Source organism: Coffea arabica, chromosome 4c, assembly GCF_036785885.1.
Source record: "Coffea arabica cultivar ET-39 chromosome 4c, Coffea Arabica ET-39 HiFi, whole genome shotgun sequence".
NCBI classification, from domain to species: domain Eukaryota; kingdom Viridiplantae; phylum Streptophyta; class Magnoliopsida; order Gentianales; family Rubiaceae; genus Coffea; species Coffea arabica.
This window is the reverse complement of record NC_092316.1, coordinates 11,706,421-11,721,670: the sequence shown is the minus strand read 5'-3', so window position 1 is coordinate 11,721,670 and position 15,250 is coordinate 11,706,421. Positions and strand designations below refer to the sequence as shown.

The window sequence follows — 15,250 nt, the reverse complement described above, 5'->3', positions numbered from 1 at the left end:
GCTAAATTTCAAACCCGCAAGATTACAAAGGAGGAAACATTTGTTTAGAAAACGAAACGTACACCGCAACGATTCCACACAGCAGTTCGAAAAGTTTCAACAACTTTGCGTTGATAAAAGAGAAATCTCACATCAAATTCAACTTAATTTGTTTGCGACTTATTTTGGATTCTTGGATTTCGATAACTATGTATAGTATTTGATATTGTCATAATGACAGTTTCTGTACCTTTAGGCCAAAAGAGTTAATGTTTCTTATCACAAAAAGATAGTCATTTTCTGATTTTTTGTCACTTTGGTCTGCATTATAATGACATGGTCGACACTGTTGTTAGGTAATTAATTTCATGTACTTTTAATTTCAACAAATTTTTCTGTATTGTATATAACATTTTATTTGTCAAACAGGTACAATGTTGACATACAAATCAGTGATTCCAGTGGTAACATGCATCTTAATTTACAAGACATATACGCACGATTCGTATTTGGTCATGATGCTTCTTATCTCAGAGAAGGAAGGTAGAATTTCTTGATATATATTTATTTTTTATAATGCTATTTATAAACTATGTAAAAAAATACACTAATTATGAATTTCGTACGTACTTAATTCTCAGGAAAATGGTGATAGGTTGTTCAACCAACAAATCAAGTCAAGCAAAGATCGTGTATTTTCATTTGTACTACGCACTCCACAAAATTCAACAGAATTAATTAAATCACCAATTTTGGCTTTTGTACTAAAAATTGATTTGTGTAAAGAGTGTTCGCACTTTCGTGCAAGATTATCAAATCGAATGCATAATATTTGTAATTATTTCATTTTAACAACATTCAATTACATTCATTTTTGTTCATATATCATTTATTTTCTAAAATAAATTTCTATTATTTGTTTAGGATCTATCTTTCGAAAAAAAGGCAGTTCTTGAATGATGTGCAAATATTTCAAATTATTGTTAGACAGATATTACATTTTAATTGTGTTGGTACAATTTTTAAACTTTTCTTATTCATCATTTTATTTTTACTTTTTCAATAATGCCAGCATGGTGCGTAGCACGGGTATTCACATTAGTTTTTCAGTAACTACCAAGAGCGTTTTGGTCTTGTACGGTTGAGATTTATTTTCCTTTTCTAGGCCAAACTATCCTCTGAGATCAACTGTAGATGTTTTTCTAAAAAGAGGAATAGCCTAACTAGGTTTATTCAAACGTATATTAGCATATTGTAGTCACATGCTCTCCACTATTTAAATATCTTCTTCTTGTTTTGTTGGTAAAAAAGGAAAAAGAAAAATTAATATACAGTTTGAATTACTATTTTTTTAGAGTAAAAATATACTACAGTGATTTAATATATGTAAAATAAAAAGATGATTAAAATATTGTTAAAAAAATGTAAAAATGTTTTGAGGAAACATGGCAATCCAAAAATGTATTTTCTTGTATACATACTATTATACTAATTCAGTTGGTCCTACTAACTTTATTCTAACCGCCCAAATGACCATCAATCTCACAGAGAAATTTCTAAGTTTGTGATGAATTTTAAAAAAATTCTACAAAAGGGGTGATTGTGGCGAGGAATTCTGTCGGGAGTTTTCGCATTCGTGAAATGCGAGCTCAGGAGAGCTCGCATTTCACGAATGCGAGCTCTCATTTGCTCGCATTACAGAGATGCAAATTTTTTTGCTTTTTTTTTTTTGGAGGCAGAGATTTATATTTTTGTATTAAAACAAAAAAGGATTTTGACAATCAGTGATTCCGGAAATGGGCTGTACCATCCTGTCAGTAGGTTCCTTGTTTCTTATGACAAAATTCAAGCCTGAACTGGATGTCGGAGACGCCCAACGTATTAATAGTTCATTTCCTGTTGAGATGTTCCATGAAGCTTGCCACTCCTCAGGTGGTTCTTGAGGTGTTGCAGTGCCTACAACTTTCTCTGCACTAGATGACAATTGCATGTAAAATAAGCACGGAGGTTGAGAAGGAAACAGCATAACTGAAGAATCAAAACAGGTGGAAGCAGTGAGAAAGAGCTACATTAAAGCACATACCAGGGGCTTTGCCGATCGAACTAGAAACGTAGGACCAAGAACCTTCACGAATCTCTATGATCCTGTCCTCCCATTTAACAGCTGAAGGTGTTTCGCCTCCTCTCCTCCAAAATCCTCCTCCCATCCTGGATCATTCTTAATCATTTGAAACTCTGCATACTGAAGAAAGCAGACACAAATCACTGAGCTCGCATTTCCGGAATGCGAGCTCGAATTGAGCTCGCATTTTCAGAATGCGAGCTCAGTGAGCTCGCATTCTCAAAATGCCAAGACCTCCATTTACAGAAATCCCCCCAGGAAACGCCCTCGTTGTAGAATTCTTTTTTTTTTTCATCATAAACTAAGAATTCACCCCAATCTCACACGACGGTGCTGGCTTAGCTACTAGAAGGGCCTATTTCCATGAAAGCAAATCTCACTGCAGCCAACTTGTAGGTTGTTCCACAAATCACTGTACCACAACCATGCCTTCAAAAATTATTTTCTCATACTTGATCACATACCTCTAGATTAGATTTCCCCCCTTCAAATGTCTATATAAACCCCTCTCCAGTCCTGCATTGATCACAACATTTCATTTCAAAGAATTTAAATAGCGTCTTTCTTTTCTACTTTCCTACTTGTATACTCAAAACCAGTTACTTGATTTGTTCACAATTATGGCTCCTAGCTTGAGCAAAGGTGCCCCTGAAGTAATGGGGGTTGAAGATGATCAAAAACCCTTGTCAATCGCTCTTGAAGGGACACAGTTTCTAGCCAATGGTCATCCAATTCTAACTGAAGTCCCTGCCAACATTGTTGCCACACCATCTCCATTTTTCTCCAAAGACTTAACCAGAAAAATGGTCGGCAGTTTTATTGGCTTTGATGCTATAGAACCAAAAAGCCGCCATGTAGTCCCTCTTGGTAAGCTCAAGAACATAAGATTCATGAGCATATTTAGATTTAAAGTCTGGTGGACCACTCATTGGGTTGGAAATTGTGGTAAGGATGTCGAACATGAGACACAAATGATGATTCTTGATAAATCAGACAATGCCCGCCCCTATGTTCTTCTCCTTCCAATTCTTGAAGGACCCTTTAGAGCTTCATTGCAGCCTGGCACGGAGGATTACTTGGATATTTCCTTGGAGAGTGGATCAAGCAAAGTTTGCAGATCGCGTTTTTGCAGTTGTCTGTACATGCACGTTGGAGATGATCCATTTCAGCTAGTGAAGGAGGCAATGAAAGTGATAAAGGTCCATCTAGGGACCTTTAAGCTTCTTGAGGAGAAGCGTCCACCAGGTATAGTTGATAAATTTGGTTGGTGCACTTGGGATGCCTTTTATCTTAAGGTAAGCCCAAAAGGGGTTTGGGAAGGGGTAAAAACCCTAGTGGAGGGTGGGTGCCCTCCAGGAATGGTCCTGATAGATGATGGATGGCAATCTATTTGTCATGATGAAGATGATGTTAATGACCAAAAAGGCATGAATAGGACCTCAGCTGGTGAGCAAATGCCTTGTAGGTTAGTAAAATTTGAAGAAAATTACAAATTTAGAGACTATACAAGTTCTAGGGAACCCTATGATAAGGGCATGGGTGCATTTATTAGTGATCTTAAGGAGGAGTTTAAGAGTGTAGAGCATGTTTACGTTTGGCATGCATTGTGTGGATACTGGGGTGGGATTAGACCTAATGTCCCAAACATGCCTGAGTCTAGGGTCATTAGTCCTAAACTGTCACAGGGATTGCAGATGACAATGGAAGATTTGGCTGTGGACAAAATCGTCAACAATGGAGTTGGACTGGTCCCACCAGAAAAATTTCAGGAGATGTATGAAGGCTTGCATTCACATCTTGAATCTGCTGGCATTGATGGGGTCAAGGTGGATGTGATACATGTAAGTTATGAAACTTTTAAGATAATGCCTTTATTCCATTTTATCCTTTCGGATCATAGTGGTCTACATATATTTGCAAGGATGTTTACAATTGGCTGGCTCATAATCTTCTTGTATGGATTACTATCTTTAGGTCTTCTAATATGACATGTTGTTGATAATGTAGAGGGCACCGACTGTAATTGATAATAAATATTATTAGCTCACCCTGTTATGTAGAGTAAAAGATTGCTCTTTTCCAAATCAGATTTAATAGGAAAATGAAAGGAAAACTAGACTTGGACCCCATGCAAAGACAAAATGGAAGTAGTAGAAAGATCTAGTGAAAAATGGAAGGAGAATACTTCAAAGGAGAAAATTAATTTATTCAATAATGGAAAAAAAATTGAGTTTTGCTATATATAGACAAATTAAGTGCTAGAATTTTTAGGAGCTTGGGGGACATAGATCCTTTGTATATGTCAACATGGCTTGTAAAACAATGGGCTTAATAGCAAATTAAGATTAATATAGTATTAAAAGTGCAGAACCATTCTATTGGTTTTGCAGTTGCTAGAGATGCTATGTGAGGAATTTGGAGGTCGAGTTGAGCTTGCTAAAGCTTACTATAAAGCCTTAACAGCTTCAGTGAGAAAGCATTTTAAAGGCAATGGTGTGATTGCTAGCATGGAGCACTGCAATGATTTCTTTTATCTTGGAACAGAGGCCATAGCTCTTGGACGTGTTGGTAAGCTAACCTGAATAATATATTATTCTCACACATTTATTTATGTTCTTCTATTTAGACAAATTAATATATTAGAGAATGTCAATTAAGGACTTTTTTTTTTTTTACTTTATTGCCTAAGTAAGTAGATTTTAACATTTTCAAAGCTAAAGGTTGCTTTTAACTACTATTCTATTTTCTTTTTACCTTTTATTTAGACCATTTTGAAACTTAGGAACTTTTGTTTCTCAAAAATTTTTACGACAACCCTTCTAATGTACCATATTCAAAGAATTGTGGGAATGCTAAATCATACAAGGGAAAAAATACCTTTATAATATATTCTTCGTTGAAAATATTAGATGATAGAATTTTTTTGCTGTTATCCTTCTTGATGGCTAATCTTGCCTTCTATAATTGAGTCCATGACCTTGCTGTCTATTTACCACTAATGCTATATGTAGATTAATTTTGTGCCATTCCTACATTCAGGGGATGACTTCTGGTGTACTGATCCATCTGGAGATCCTAATGGTACATTTTGGCTTCAAGGGTGTCACATGGTGCACTGTGCTTACAATAGCCTATGGATGGGAAATTTCATACAACCTGATTGGGACATGTTCCAATCTACTCATCCATGTGCTGAATTTCATGCTGCCTCCAGAGCCATCTCTGGAGGACCAATCTATGTTAGTGATTCTGTCGGAAAACACAACTTTCAGCTGCTTAAAAGACTAGTTTTGCCTGATGGTTCCATCCTAAGGTGTCAACACTATGCTCTACCCACCAGAGACTGCCTCTTCGAAGACCCTCTACATGATGGAAAAACTATGCTCAAAATTTGGAATCTTAACAAGGTAAGAATTTTGGATTAATTCTTTCGTCCTCCCTTTGAATTATGAACATTTTTGTACTGTCAATGAGGGTTAACCTTGTCTTCTAAATATACAGTAACAATAATGCTTCTCAACTGTGCTCATCAATTATTAACGTTTAGACATGCAGATTCCACACATACAATATATCATTCCCTTTGATTAGGAGTTCAATTCCTATCATTTTACTGTGGCTCTTGGATGGATTTTTACAGTTTACAGGAGTTCTTGGAGCATTTAACTGTCAAGGAGGGGGATGGTGCCCTGTAACTAGGAGAAACAAAAGTGCGAGCGAATTTTCAGTTCCTGTTACCTGTTTGGCAAGTCCTGAAGATATTGAATGGAGCAATGGAAGGAATCCAATTCCTCTAAAAGGGGTGGAACTCTTTGCAATCTATATGCAACGGGAGAAAAGGTTGAAGTTATTAAAGTTATCAGATAATATGGGAATCTCTCTGAAGCCATTTGAATACGAGCTCCTGATTGTTTCTCCTGTGACTGTCTTGACCAAAAAATTGGTCCAATTTGCTCCCATTGGACTGGTAAATATGCTCAATTCTGGTGGTGCTGTGGAGTCTCTGATATATGATGATGATGATGACAAAAGTTCAGTGAGTATAGGAGTCAGGGGAAGTGGAGAAATGAGAGTTTTTGCATCAGAGAAACCTATATCTTGCATGATTGATGGAATCGATGTGGAGTTCAGCTATAATGATCAAATGGTCATCATTCAAGTTCCATGGCCTAATTCATCAAGATTATCCATAGTTAAATACATATTCTGAAAACTAGTATTTGAAGTTTCTTGACTGAGATTCTTTTCTTTATATTGTGAATTTTTTAGAAGTCAAGATCATCAGATCGTGTTTGTCGAAAAAGTTAGCCTGGTGATTTGAACTGTTTTGAGCTGATCCAGGATGTAAAAAGATTTGTGTTCATGCACAGTCAAAAACTTATCTATAATCATGTGCGCATCTAAATTTTACTATATAACTCTGGATTGGATTGACCCAAGCTCGAACTGTTGTACCCAAGAAATAATGGTTTCAACAAGCAACATAAATGGGTTGACATGGATGCAGGCCTAATATGTACGTCTGAAATTAAAATGTTGCGAACTTGTAGATAATACAAAGCCATGCCCAATAAAAGCCCAGCCCACATCTCTTCATTTAGTTTTAAAAATTGTACAGTTTTTTTTTTTTAATGGTTAGCAAAAAAAGCTAAACAAGTGACCCATAATAATCACAGTAGTTGGAGCATCATTCCTTGATAGATATTAATATCAAAAGATTCATCAATCATCCATAGATATCTTATTTGAAGTTAGATTTCTTGATTGTTATTTGAACTTCTGATAGACCTTCTGTACTCCCCCCCCCCCCCCCTTTTTTCTGCTTTGTGCAATGGAAAAATTTAAGTATCATGGTTTCTTTACATGGTTGTGATGTTACTCAATGTCGGCATGCCTTTTGACACTCGACTCAAAATTTGGAGAATCTTCAATTTTGTAAGATTAGTCCATTCAAGAAATTTGTTGCATCAAAATCATGGCTCATGAGGTGAACAAGGCAGGCTATGTACATGGATTATATGGTAGAAATGAAGCTGGAGAGGCTGTGAAAAATGGATGGTAGACTTGTACAGTGTTGTAGATATTCTGGGGATTGGGATAGGTACTATTGATTTTAGTATGATTGTGTACAATTATTGTACTTCTTCGAAAATTTGGTATACATTTACAGACAAAAAAGTTGTATTTATATATTTAAGTTAGTATTGTACGGATAGAATTTAGACGTGCAATAAAATTATGCGATGGCATACCAAATTATGTAAGAAATACAACAGTACCAAAATTCTGAAGAGTTTTTTTTTTCTCAAAATTCTATTTAAGTAATTTTTCCTTCTTTTTATTTTTCTCGTTGATTGTTATGGTTAAGATGTATAATTCTATATGTATGCATGCGCATAAAATTTGAATTATTCAACGCCAACTCAACGTTTTAAGTTTAGGTAAACGACAATAAACACTTCCACCATTAAATAAACTCTCTTAATAGAACAATTTGAAGCTATCAAATTGCATCATTTCACATCAATTATTAAAATGATTTCTCGACTCGAGTACATGTAGAAACCTCAGGAGAGGTAACTGTGAAACCTCAACATGAATTCTATACCATAATTACATTTGATGTTATTGTTGATTAAAGAGGAAATAGATACCACAATGACTCATAACTTTGCTTGCTTGAAATTTTCTCCACCATCTTTTATTGCTATTGACCCTTTCTTTTATTTCTTTTGTCAAATGTTCTCTTATCTAAAATGTTTAACCAAAATGTGTTAAACCAACAACTGAATCCATTCCATGATATGTTAAACCAAAAAGCAAATAACCAAATGGTATAGACCAAAAACATAAATGAGATGAATAAATATAAATTATATCAGCAAAGCAAGTTGATATTTTGAATTTCAAGAGCCATCAAAAAATTAAGAAATCCATCATTGTAAGCATCATCACTAATAGTTTGTAACTTTTTTATTATTCAAGAAGAGAATCGAAGACTCATAGTGGGAAAGAGGGAATAGTGAGGGCTTGAAGTCGAATCTGAAACTTCATGTTCACCTAGTCAATGCTCCTATGAAACATGTGCATCGACTAGGTGACTAGGGGGAAAGGGGAATAGGGGGAAGAGGGAACAGGAAGGCTTGAAGTCGAATCTAAAACTTCATGATCACCTAGTCAATGTCCCTACTAATTAATCTGAATCTTGTAGACTAATTATCTGTATTTGACTACTACCATAATGTGGTAGATCATACTGGCCTTGTCTGTAGTAGTAACGAATAGGTAGATCATAAACTAAGTTGGTGGTTGGTTTTGAATTAACTAATGACTTGTATTTGGTGGAGCAGAAATTTCTTCACACTAGCCTATTCGACAAGGCTCAAGTGCTATCATATGTTAGTTCTATGTAACTCCATATCTGCCATGTAAGAATACATTCAAATGCTTTGTAGCTCTATCCAATTCATTTTGTATATAATAGGTGATAGCACATCCAAGTAGAAGCCAGAAAATGCTGCATATACCACAACGTCGAGAGCTGAATCATTTAAAAATATGTCTCTCCATCTTGAAATATTTAATGTCAGAAATGTTACGACGGAGCAAAATTGTTAGGTGCACAGCCATCCTTAACTGAAATCAGAAATCTGTTGCATGCACATCAGCAGATTGATCAAATAAAATCAGTTCAAATCTCAAAAATGAAACAGAATAATGTAAAAATAGAGTTTACAGCATCAAGAGTTGAAATGCTCAGTTTAGCAAAAGAAAGTGAAATCAACCTGCCAAACTAGTGAATGACATCTTATTGGTTTGCCCTCCGTTTATTAGGTACTGATTGACTAGCCTCCAACGTAAGTACCAAAATAGTTTGAAGCATATCCTGCAACATCTTCACCTTGCAAATGCTCCAATCTGAAAAGGCAAATATTGAAATAAAGGGAAGGGAAATCACCAAAAGAACAAGAAGAAAATCGAACAAGAATAGCAAATATAAAAGATATCAACACTGATATGATCAAGTCAGTATCTCATTAAAGGCCAAAATCTATTCAACCAGATGCAAATTTGGGCCGAACTTCATCACCTAAACAAATTCATAGTTCCAAAATTAGAGTTAAAACATTTGTCTTGCATGCTGAATCGAAGGATTTTATACCTCACAGTGATTCAACTATAACATCAAGAGACACTAAGAATAATACTAAATTGTAGAAGTAAACGCAATATTGCAGCCAAAGTTTGGGAAGCTCAAGTATTTTGTGTTCTTTAGAAGTCAAAATAGAAGAAGATCATAGGACTGCATGCATGAACAGAAAATATTCAATCAATCTTGAACAGCTTGGTACTTGGTTTAAGCATGCACGCAGTTGCACGTCCTAAAAGACTTATTTAAACTAGTGGCTTAGGTCCACCAAATCCATCAGCTGATCAAGAAAGAAGATTGAAAAATATAAAACAGATCCTTTCTGTAATTATAGCAGCAAAAAAAAATGATAATGGAGACCAAAAAGAATGCAGAAATACCAAATAAAATGATTGATCCAGAAACTGGAATGGTGAAAGTTAAAATTCAAGACAGAGCTCAAATTATTCAACACTCTCTCTTTGTTTCCCAGCTTTTTTTTCCATTTGTCTGCAAAGCAGCAAGTGTGAGCATTCGGCGTTACTTTTTACTTGACACTGGCCAAAAAAAGAATCCAATAACCCCTATTTATGCACCATGCAATTGGCAATAATTGTTTCCCCATTAAGGATACATTATTTCACTTCCTCATCTTTTGACTTCAATCAGGTTATGAGGTTCTTTTGGATTTTTAATTCAATGTTCTCTTTTTCAGAATTCTTTTGTTCAATAAAACCAGAAGGTACTGCATAAGTTCCAGTACACATATATGTCAATAATTGAAATTTGCACAAAAGCCTACTCCAGCTGGAAATCCAATAACCAAATAGCCACCCGGGTAATCACTAAGTTTTATGATAATCTAAATGAAATGTAATTCACATAATTAATAAATTTGTAAGCTTTTAACTTCATTACCATCAATTTTCAACTGAAACCCTCAAAATGATGTTGCTCTCCATTTCTGACTGTAGAAAGTAGGCGAGACAAGGCTCTCGAGAAAGCAGCCAACATCTCTGAAAGCATCTCTATTAATGCCAGCAACCAACATTTCCCTTGTAGTTCCATCTCTCAAATTATGAACAACAAGGTTCTGACCATTCTTGTCCAAAACAACATCATCCTCCCCCAATAGACAAATAGGTTTATAATAATGTCCAACAAGTTTTGGTATAATAACTCCAAATTTGGTCCAAGATTCTGCAACACCATAATCCTTCATCATCCAAATATCCATCTGCTGACTAGATTGCTCCACAACCATTGCTAGACATCCACCAAGAACTAAAAGCTGCTTAGAAGACGCCAATGAACCCCAATTGCGAGTGCTACAACCAGTACTAGGCCATGGCACTTGCTTAAATTCCTCGGTACTCAAATCCAAAGCGGCTATAACCTGCGATTCATCAACTTTAGACTGAGCAAGCCAATGCACAGAACAGTTCAGACACACCCCAGAATGAGTAGTAGGAGCGTAAGGACAATTATAAAGTCTCCTGCAAGTCCCATTCCTCAAACTGAAAACAATAACAAAATTTTCAGAACGCCTAATAGTTGTACCCCCATAAGACCAGATGATTTTATAGTCATCATTAAAACTATCATAACCGAAAGCAACCCCTGCATTCCCAACCACCAAATTAAAAGGGCCCTTTGGTAATCTTAAATGCTCCATGGTTGTGGGGTTTACCAAATACATGGTATCAAGTGCTAGTAAATGTTTGCTGCTAAATTCACGCCTTCTCAATCCATCATTTGCTACCAATACCAACCCATTGCAAGAAACAATTCTCGCGCTGCTCAATGGGTTCTCTAAAAGAGGGTTGAGCTTTTCTGAAATCCTGACGTAATTGTTAGGGGTGGGAAAAGTTGCGGTGGAAAAATAGGTCGTGAAGTACTTGAAAGCGGGAGTACCGGAGGAGGAGTAAAGGATGATGAGTTTTTCCTGGTCATCGAGGTGGAAGGCAAGGTGGGCTTTGATGAATAGTGGGTCGTAGAGTAGAGAGTGCCATGGCTTCGAAACGAGCCTGAATTTGCCGATGGATTTTGTAGGGAGTCGTAACAGGATGTCAATAATGAGTTCTTGGGGCAGGGGAAATGTCGGGGCTAGGTCAGCCGTGGCCACCGGCATCTGGGTTTGATCGAACTTTTCTAGGGACATAGATTAACAGATAGGGCGGGTGGTGCTGGTGGTGGCGACGGTGGCGGTGGCGGTGGCGCTGCTGGCGGTTGTGGCGTTGTTTTGAGAATTGGCGAACGTGTGGGCTGACAGGCACTAAAATAGGTGCAAATCCGGTCGAATGTTGGTCAAATTCGGAAAAAAAAAATCCATATTACATTTCTCCAATTGCTTAAAGCATATAAAAAAATTTAAATTAAATTGATTAAATTTTACAGCTTTCATTATAGTTTTGATCAATTTTGCACTACCAAAATATTCTATGCAAGTTAAGTGACAAAACATTCTGTTATGGCCTGGAATCAGTCCAAATTGTCATGCACAATTGACTGGGATGACTCAGCAAAGGAGTAGCACCAGAAATGTGATAGCATGAAGAGTCACGAGGATAGCAACTGATATAACAGAATGAAGAGTAGTTATTTGGCGGGAAAAGTAGTTAGTACTAGCAGGCTGTGTCTTGAGCTCAAAGCTAAGAATTGTATAAGTAATTCATCTGCATTGAAGGCAGGACGTGTAATACGTTGTTCCAGATTTCTTTCCTAATCAATTCAAACCTTTCTTTTCCCTCTCTTTTCCCTCTCCCTTAATTCAGATCTCATTCTCAATTCTTCCTCTCTCTTTCCCTTCCCTATCTCAGATATCTTCAATTCAATTAGTTCGAATTATTACACATTCGTAGATGAGTCCGATTTGAAACAAAATTCTCTTCAATTAACGGGGAGGAGCCTTACAATGTGAGCAATTTTAAATGACTGTGTGATTTTCAAACCATCATGATAGTTTTATGGTCAAATTCGAGTGTGTCTTTTTATGTTGCTCATGACATAGATGAATAATTTTTGTTGGTTACAGGAATATTAATATGTCCTATCTGTCAAGAAAAAAAATAAAAAAAGAACAAGTAAGAATTTCTAATACTGTTTTTACCCTCCACTGAATTTATTTTTCATTTATATTGTATACATTGTTAGCGTTGGATAAATGATAATTATGTAAAATTTGAATTTGAAATCGAACTTTTACACATATGTCAAGAACCTAACGATAATAGTATATATACTATCCGTGTATATAAAATTTACTCTATTATTTATTACAAAGCCGAAAAGAAAAAGCTCTTAAGCTTGCAGGAAGACGAGGGATAAGCGTATGTAAAATGTTTGTGCATGAATTATTGATGAAAGGGAAATTTAACAACAAAAGATCTACTCATAACTTTGCATGTTTAAGGTTGTTTCCACCATCTACGGCATTTGCTGACATATTGCATCGAACTGTAACCTTTGATGTTGCTAATAAAGATTTGTTCGCAGAATTTGAGGAATCAATCTTCCAGAACCGCACTTCCCATACCTGCCAAGCAGTACCAGAAATGAATACATAAAAAAAAAAAAGCCTTTTAAGATTTTTCCATGATTATGATTGCTCCCCCTAAATATAATCAATGAGAATGGATGTGTGATTGTAATTAGGATGAATTTGTAGTTATTCTTAGTGGGATATAGTAAAATTCTGGTAATTTTATACTTAGGATAATAAAAGAACCACGTTCGTGTCATTGGCCGGCTCTAATACACTACTGAGAGGTATTGTTAAGTTCTTTGAGAATATAAACAAATAAATGGATAATCGCACCCAAAATAAATAAATAAATAAATAGACAATCACGAGCAGCAATTTGACTATGTGTTGGAAAAATGACAAACAAATAAATTCAAGGCACAATAATAATGAAGGCAAAATTGAGCTAAAAATGATGGCCAATGGTCTTTTTACTAGAAGATTTACTTCAGTTTTATTCCTCAAAAATCTCACACTGCAAGTAGTCTTAGCATCACATACATGTGCTTTTGTGTGTGTGTCTATATATATATATATATATAGAGAGAGAGAGAGAGAGAGAGAGAGAGGGATGGAGGAAGAAAGGCGATCTATCTCTTAAGTCACCTACGAGTCTATGCAGATTGCAAATTTTTGGAGTTTTTATAAAAGAATACACTGTAACAATATAGTGTATATGAAATAAAAAAAACGATTGAAAAATGTGTCAAGCGAAATTTTCTGAAAAAATTCAGAATCCAAAGAAGGTTAAGTACAAGAAAAAACATGCACCAACTTGCTAGCTAGCTTAATTAGTATTAAAGAAAGCTTACAACCGAGTCACTATTAATCAAGCATGAGTCGTCTCGACGTCTGATGACCAAAAAAAAACCCAACCAATTACATAATCACAACTAATAGTCAACATTTAACACTACTTGTAAATCACAATAGATACGCTATCATTTAGAAAATAAAACTTGGAACCGACTTCAATTAATCAAATGGCTTGGTTTAATATTTTGCTAACACATTAATTAATGCAAACAAGTTTTACCAAGTATTGTTGTAGTTTACCCCACAAACTCCTAATGCTAACTTGAGTTTCACGCCTCAATTTTCCGGAGTGGCCAAGTATAGATAATGCGTAAAAAAAAAGTGAAATGTTTCTTGGGAAAACATTTTCAGCTAAAAAAAAATCAAATTCTAAAAATTTTAGCTTTAAAAATTTGTCTTATTTTTTTTAATAATTTGGAATTTTATGTCATATAATATTGCTAGGATTCATGATATGAGCTGGAAGATACTGTAACACTAAATATGTACCTCGAATCATACGTAACGTTAAATTATAATTCCTCATTTTATGACATGTAACTTTTGAATATGTCACGAGACTTTTCGAGTTTTAATTTAAAAATCAAACTACAGAAATGGGAAGAAAACTGAATGAATTTTTAGCAAAAGATATCAACTTTCTCTTCATTGTGAAGTGGAGATAAAACAGAGGAAGGTTAAATACCTGGGGAAAAAGTAAAATTAAGTAAAGCCAAACTGAGCCATAGAAAAGCTAAAATCAAACAAAATTATAATCTATTTTTCTGATCTCAAAAGAAAAGAGCAAATTTTCTTTCCTCTAGTTTTCTTCTTTTTTCCTCTCATATCTTATGTTTAACTTATCTATTCTTTTTCAACAAATTTCAAATTGTAAGAGTAAATTTTTCCTATATTTAGTTAATTTATCAAATTTTAAGAGTTGACTTTTCAGCAAATAATCTATAACAGGACAAAATGATCAATTATTATCATTGTTAAAATGATTGTTGTGTTTTTAGTTTAAAAAAGAAAAGTGCATTTCAAAGGAAAAATAGTATATGTAGCACCTGAATAGTGGTGCCAGCATTGAGAGGAGTGGCCTCAGCATGCACAATATCGCCAACTTGTGCACTCTTGAGATGGTTAATGCTGAGTTGTATTCCGGCGGCTCTCCGCCTCCCGGAGGCCAAGTAGGCTCCTCTGCTCCCCAGATCCTCAGCTATCAGTGCTGAAACTCCACCATGCAACACCATGAATGGCTGTTCAATACAATTATTAAATACCATTAGTTGCACAATTTTTCTTTCGTTTTTCAAGAACCCATTTATTAAAAAAAAAACAGAGAAACTTATTGAATCAAGTGTAGATCATATACGTTAAAGATTAATGGTAATGACAATTGTTAGAGCTAATTTATCTACTCTTTAAGAATTAATTACCTGACAACACTTGGGTGTCACTTGAAACCAACCACTGACTTTTTCCGGCGAGACATGTTCATCTTTAAATCCAAATACTCCAAGTGGACCGCCTGAGTCATCATTTTCCGATGCTTCTGATGCCGACGATAGTGGTGGCGGTGGCGGCTGAGGCTTTGGCAAAACCATCGGTGTCTTCCTTCTCTTGTCAGACTAGTAAGATCAACTCTAATGATGCGGGCTTAAGTATTAATATCATACATCAAATGAAGTATTAATAGATG

General features: G+C 35.4%; 3 protein-coding genes and 1 long non-coding RNA gene across 4 annotated transcripts; 1 reads left to right on the top strand and 3 right to left on the bottom strand.

Annotated features, from left to right (window-relative positions):
* Positions 1–1,871: 1,871 nt before the first annotated feature.
* On the bottom strand, positions 1,872–2,195 carry LOC113738584 (uncharacterized). Its single transcript, XR_003460173.2, has 2 exons — positions 2,063–2,195; positions 1,872–1,952 (listed from the first exon to the last, which is right to left on the bottom strand). It is a non-coding gene; the product is annotated as an uncharacterized lncRNA (long non-coding RNA).
* A 227-nt stretch (positions 2,196–2,422) lies between these two features.
* LOC113738583 (galactinol--sucrose galactosyltransferase-like) lies at positions 2,423–6,540 on the top strand. Its single transcript, XM_027265827.2, has 4 exons — positions 2,423–3,942; positions 4,492–4,669; positions 5,141–5,508; positions 5,742–6,540. Exons 1-4 carry the CDS (start codon positions 2,722–2,724, stop codon positions 6,309–6,311), a joined length of 2,337 nt encoding a protein of 778 aa, XP_027121628.1. The 5' UTR covers positions 2,423–2,721; the 3' UTR covers positions 6,312–6,540.
* Positions 6,541–8,650: 2,110 nt separating this feature from the next.
* On the bottom strand, positions 8,651–11,407 carry LOC113738981 (F-box/kelch-repeat protein At3g06240-like). Its single transcript, XM_027266239.2, has 2 exons — positions 10,149–11,407; positions 8,651–9,019 (listed from the first exon to the last, which is right to left on the bottom strand). The coding sequence occupies exon 1, from the start codon at positions 11,389–11,391 to the stop codon at positions 10,171–10,173; it is 1,221 nt and encodes a 406-aa protein (XP_027122040.2). The 5' UTR covers positions 11,392–11,407; the 3' UTR covers positions 8,651–9,019; positions 10,149–10,170.
* A 1,035-nt stretch (positions 11,408–12,442) lies between these two features.
* LOC113738980 (1,4-dihydroxy-2-naphthoyl-CoA thioesterase 1-like) lies at positions 12,443–15,219 on the bottom strand. Its single transcript, XM_027266238.2, has 3 exons — positions 14,988–15,219; positions 14,616–14,807; positions 12,443–12,765 (listed from the first exon to the last, which is right to left on the bottom strand). Exons 1-3 carry the CDS (start codon positions 15,153–15,155, stop codon positions 12,622–12,624), a joined length of 504 nt encoding a protein of 167 aa, XP_027122039.2. The 5' UTR covers positions 15,156–15,219; the 3' UTR covers positions 12,443–12,621.
* Between the last annotated feature and the right edge of the window lie 31 nt (positions 15,220–15,250).